Source organism: Psammomys obesus, unplaced genomic scaffold (genome assembly GCF_907164565.1).
Source record: "Psammomys obesus unplaced genomic scaffold, mPsaObe1.curated_primary_1811, whole genome shotgun sequence".
Taxonomy (NCBI): domain Eukaryota; kingdom Metazoa; phylum Chordata; class Mammalia; order Rodentia; family Muridae; genus Psammomys; species Psammomys obesus.
The window spans coordinates 636438-642633 of NW_026596036.1; the positions used below are offsets into that span (position 1 = coordinate 636438).

The 6196-nt window shown below is 42.5% G+C and overlaps 1 gene segment (V, D, J or C); it reads left to right on the top strand.

The window, feature by feature from the left end:
• The first annotated feature begins 2710 nt into the window (after positions 1–2710).
• Positions 2711–3200, top strand: LOC129687339 (T cell receptor alpha variable 9-2-like). The segment is given in 2 exon segments: positions 2711–2756; positions 2866–3200. Coding segments are annotated over 2 exon segments (381 nt in total).
• Positions 3201–6196: the final 2996 nt, after the last annotated feature.

Genomic DNA, 6196 nt, shown 5'->3' on the forward strand with positions numbered 1-6196 from the left:
TTACCTATATCAATGTCCAGCATGCCACAATAACCCTCCAGGAGCATTAGTGGCTTTCACACCCTGATAGTACCCATCTATTTCCTAACTGAACTTACGATCTGCTGAAGAGGAGGGACACCATGCCTGGCACTGGAAACCTAGCTACCTACTCAGAGCCATAGGAGTGATAGCTTCATATGAATTATTTTCCAGGGAGACCCATCGGTCTCCACACAATATGTAATACTTTTTTGAGTCTTGGTTATGTAACATACCTAACTGATAAGGTTGTATTGTGTTGTCCTTCCTGCTGAGGGTCCAGCCTGTGGGTGAGGGCAGAGCAGTTCAGGCCTAGTGGGGTGAGTGGTGCAGAGTCACCCTAAGAACACTGGGAGTTGGTAAGAGCAGACCGAAGGCAAGCGGCTGCAGACTCCTTTATTCTGAAAGAGACAGTAGGTTATATGGCTTTGCAGGACTAATCAGGTTCCTCCACACCATCTCTGAGCCAGCCAATGGATGTTCATCTCTGGGCAGATGCTCCAGCGTCAGGTCACATACTTTCTGTCAGACTACTTCCATAGTCACGTCTGTGGAAGCTGCCCCAGGCTGTGAGCCCTAATGGCCCTTTGCTGGGAATGCCCACAGTATTGCTGAAGAGAGCACATACTATGATCTAACATACAGAGAAATCAAATCAGAACTTACCTAGAGTATTCTCTTCTAGTTAGGGGAGATACCTCATCATTGGAGTTACTCTCTGTGGATCCTGTGTGCTAAATGACCAAGCAAATAAGCAAGGTGTGTCCATTGGTACAATAGTGATGTAATTGTTTTCAGGTGCATCCAACTACTTTCTTGTTGAATTTGAGACTTGCTCTGTGGAGGAGGAATATTCCCATTATGTCAACCTATACTAAAGCCTATAGCTGTAAAATTATAAAATTCTAACCAAGGACCATTCATGGAGACAACCTAGAACTCCTGCACAGATGTAGCCCATGGCAGTTCAGTGTCCAAGTGTGTTTCATAGTAATGGGAACAGGGACTGTCTCTGACACGAACTGATTGGCCTGCTCTTTGATCACCTCCCCTTCAGGGGGGTGCAGCCTTACCAGGCCACAGAAGATTACAATATAGCCACTCCTGATGAGACCTGATAGACAAGGATCAGAAGGAAGGGGAAGAGGACCTCCCTTATCAGTGGACTGGGGGAGGGGCATGGGTGAAGAAGAGAGAGGAAGGGTGGGATTGGGAGGGGGGAAAGGGAGGAGGCTACAGGTGGGATACAACTATTAGAATAAACTCTAATTAATAAAAAAGGAAACAGGAAAGAAAATGTTGTTTTAATAGGTGATTCCCATCTCGTATAGAAGTGCAGCATGAGGAGCACGTTCTGAAGCAACTGCAGGTGTTGCTAATGAGGAAAACCCAGAAGGGCTCGATATTCATTATCTTGAACTGTAAGAGACAAAGGTTCTGAGCCACAGGCTGTCACTTAAGGATTACATTTGTAACTTCAAAACAAGAATTTTAAAAAAAGATGTGCACAAAGGTGAGAAAGAACGGTTTTGTGAGAAGACCAATTCTGTCAATGGGGAGAAATTACTAAGACCAAATTAAATGATAGAAGGAGCTTACACACACACACACACACACACACACACACACACACACACACGACAGCCATGAAAGGCAGAGTCATGAGTGGAAAGTTTGAACTTGAAGGAAAAAGCTTTTCTGAAGACACATGTGTGAGTTGGCTTCTTGGGATGCCATCTGCAGTTCCTTAAGAAAGAGCCACAAATGTCTCGCCAATCCCAAATGATAGTCAGCTTCGTGTTTCCTAACAACAGCCACCACTGGTCACAACAACATTTACAGAAAAGAGCTAAGAAAAAGGTCATAGCCTGCATTTGATGCAGAGTCTGGTATAACACATGAGTTATAACAGTTGTGCCAGTCTCAACTGCTTCCTTTACTGTAGTTGTTCTGTGTAACTAGTTGTGATTTACACATTCTTAGTGTCAATTTATACTAACTTAAATTTATAAAATGTTTGTAAAATTTTAAAACTTTTTAATTCTACTTTAGGTGCATGAGTGTTTTTCCTGCATTTGTGTTTTTCTTCCGTGTGTGCCTGGTGCCAACAGAGGTCAGAAGAGAGAGTCAGTTCCCCTAGAGCTGGAGTTACAGTTGTGAACCAGTGTGTGTTCTGAGAATCCAACCTGGGTTCTCCGCAAGTGCACCAAGTGCTCTGTAGTGCTGAGCCATGACTCCAGGACTGCATAGTATCTTTCTACAAGTTTGGATCAGTGAAAGTAAATTGTAAAAACCTCCTTTTGCCACTCAGTTTATCTTTTGGTAAAGACCAAAACAGAAAGCCCATCAGTTGTTGTACTATAACATGCACTCTACTTTCATGTCAGGTATACTCCTCAGAATGATGACAGTCAATATGTTCATGGCCACTTTGTATGATCTTTACATTGTCAAGGGCCTCCTGAAGTTTGACATGTGCCCTACAATCGATGTTGAGGGTGAGAGCACATTTCTGACTCTTGCAGGATTGCAAGAGACCCTGTTTTAATCTCTGTCCACCAGGGGGTGGAGTTTCCTAACACAAAATCATCAACTGTATGAGTGATAAGCTTTGCAGGTTCAACTTTTGATGTCATTTCATCATTTCTTTGTGTGAAGAGTCAAGAACAGTAGCTGGGCATCCCTGAAGATGAATGCTTCTCCAGCTTTAGTGACTATGATGTTGCTCCTGCTTGGTAAGTTAAGTGACTTAAGATTTACAATCTTTCCCTTATATCAGAAAAATACTTAATCATCTATGAGGTTTGTTATTAATGTGACACAGATATCCTGTTCTTCCTCCAGGGAGGATCCATGGAGACTCAGTGACCCAGAAACAAGATCAAGTGACCCTCTCAGAAGACAGTGTTCTATTTATAAACTGCACTTATTCATCTACAGGGTACCCCACTCTTTTTTGGTATGTACAGTATTCTGGAGAAAGCCCTGAGCTCCTTTTGAAAGTTACAACAGCTGGCGAGAAGGGAAGCAGCAGAGGGTTTGAAGCCACATATGATAAAGGAACCACCTCCTTCCACTTGCAGAAAGCCTCGGTGCAAGAGTCTGACTCGGCTGTGTACTACTGTGCTCTGAGGGACACAGTGGCAGACACTGCAGGGGGAGCTGAGCACAAACCCTGAGAAACAAAAGAAGCCTGACTTCTGATCATCTGCCTTTTAGATCACCCTGTTTTCCACACAGTCTGTGTTGTGTGCCCCAACCTTTCTCTGGTTGAAGAATGTTGTACACATGGTCAGAGCAGAACAAGAGGGAGATGTTATCACAGCTGGATTTTCATCAAGGATATCAGTGGTTCCTCATGGAGTGTCACATTGATTTCCCAGGAAAGCTATGGATACTGTGAGGTGGTCAGTTGTCTTCATCTCCACATATAGGTCATTTTTTTCATATTGTTGAATGCCACCTTTAGTCCAAGTTATTCACACAGGGCAACAAATGCCGGGAAAGATGTCATCTAGATAACGTCTATCTAATACTTTGGAAGGACAGGTTATCAGAGGCTACAGCCTTTCCATACCTTAAGATTTGTAATAAGGATACATAGGTAGAAAAGACAGGAGAAAGGTAGTCTGAGCAGGTAGGTGATCTTCAGATTTTCAATGTCCATCCTCTCCCCTAAATCCAACGTCCAGTCTCATCCTCACCCCTTTTGTAGACTGTCTGCTGTGGTCCTCATCCCTCTTTGTCCCCATTTCCAGAGCACTTGACTGATCCTGGTGGCACTCCCTGATTTCTTCCCTACCACGGAACCTACACCTCTTTTAGCCCGCTCCTATGCCTAAGTGTCATGTGCCTAAGTGTCAGCACCCAATTGGAAAGAAAAGAAACACATTCTGTCTGGAATCCAGTGTCCACACATGGCAGGATCTCGGAAACATTCCCTAGCAGGCAACCTATAGCCACCACACTGTTCTCAGAACCAAAGAGAACAATAGAAACCAAGGAAGAGAGCACACATCTGACAAAGGCAAGAACACACACCAGCACAGAGAATTAAAATAATCTCAAACCCAGATGCCTAGATTCCAGCATGAAACAATAACATCCATGATGACATGTCTTCATTAAAGCCCCAAGAAACACAATATGGCCTATGCACAAGACAAGGACTTCAAATTAGCCTTTATGAATATGTTAGAGATCTTGAAAGAAAAAGTGAATACATTAAAGAAATCAATGAGTCAAAAATCTGGAGTGAGGCAGGCCTGAAGAGACTGATGAGTCAACCAAGGACCATGCATGGAGCGGACTTAAAGCCCTGCTCAGATGTAGTCCATGGGCAGCTCAGTCTCCATTGGGGTTCCCTAGTAAGGGGAAAAGAGGTAGTCACTGGCATGAACTCAGTTGCCTGCTCTTTGATCACCTCTCCCTGGTGAGGTGGCCTTACTAGGCCACACAGAGAGAGGATCCAGACAGTCTTGATGATACCTGATAGGCTAGTGTCAGATAGTAAGGGAGGAGGACGTCCCCTATCAGTAGACTAGGGGAGGGAAATGCTGGGGTGTTGGTATAATGTTCTTTTAAAATGTATAGGCCTTACCCTTGTTAACTCAAATGCTGATTTCTCCACCCCCAGCTCTCTGGTTTCAATCTGGATATTGCTTTGTGATACTCACTATAATCATCCTGTCTTAACTCTTGTGTAAACAGGACACAAATAAAGCAACTAGATACAATGTTGTACAATGGGAGGAGCCAGAGGACAGGAAAGAGGGGAGGAGCTAGAGAACAGGAAGGGGCGAGAAGGAGGAGGAGCTTGAGGAGAGGAGAGCTTGAAGAGAGAGCACAAGGAGAGCATGAGCGGGAGGAGAGAGCTTGGAGGACTTGGAGCATGAACCAGACCTAAGATTTCACAAAAAGCAAGTATAATGTGGGAAATCTAAATGTTAGGAACCTGAGGGCTTGGAGGTTTAGGAGGGAGTAAATATTGCCCAGCATTGTGTTCTAGGTTAACTAAAAACCCAGTCTCTGTGTGGTGATTTGGTTTTACAGCTGCTGAGGATTAACAGCACCGTTACAAGAAGATAAAACAATAGCAAATATTAATAACTAAATACAACAGTGGGAGAAAGAGTGAGGGAGGGTAGTATTGTGGGGAGACGAGGGAGGGGATATAAAATGAATAAATCTTAATAAATAATAATGATAATGATAATAATAATAGTAATAATAATAATAATAATAATGGCAAAAAGAAATTAACAAAAACACAAACAATGGCATGAAATGAAGAGCACAGTCAATACTTCCCAGTGGAAATAGAATCAAAGAAAACAGAAATAGGGGGAGAACTGGAAGAGAGGAATTTAGGAACTCAAACACAGGCTCCCAGGATTCGTCCCCATCCCAGAGATTCCCCTACCATGATTTTGGTTTCGGTTTTTCAGTCTCTATTTTTCTGTCTCACACCCAGCCCTCCCCTGCTTTTCCTAAGGGTTCATTCTTACTGTCATTCTCACTAGCAATGGAGGAGTATTCCCCTACTCCACATCCTCTCCAGCATGTGTTAGCCATTGTGACAGGTGTAAGATAAAATTTCATAGTTGTTTTGATTTGCATTTTCCTGATGACAAATGACGTTGTACATTTCTTGAAGTGTTTCTTGGGCATTAGAGATCCTCTGCTAAGAATTCTCTTTTAGCACTGTATCCCATTTTTAATTGGGTTATTTGGTTTATGGTTTTTAATTTTTTGAGTCTTCATATATATTGGTTTTTAACCCTATGTTGGATAAAGTGTTGGTGAAGATATCTTTTTTCCATTCTGTTTGCTGCTGTTTTGTTCTATTAACAGTATCCTTTGCCTTACAGAAACTTTTCAGTTTCATGAAGTCCCATTTATTAATTGTTGATCTTAGTGCTTGAGCTGTTGGTGTTCTGTTTAGTGTACCAATGTGTCCAACACTATTTCTCACTTTCTCTTCTAGCAGATTTAGTGTATCCAGTTTTATGTTGAGGTCTTTGAATCACTTGGACTTGAATTTTGTACACGGTGATAAACATGGATCTATTTGCATTTTTCTACATGTAGATATCCAGTTAGACCAGCACCATTTGTTGAAGATGCTTTCTTTATTCCATTGTATGGTTTTGGCTCCTTTGTCAAAAATCAAGTG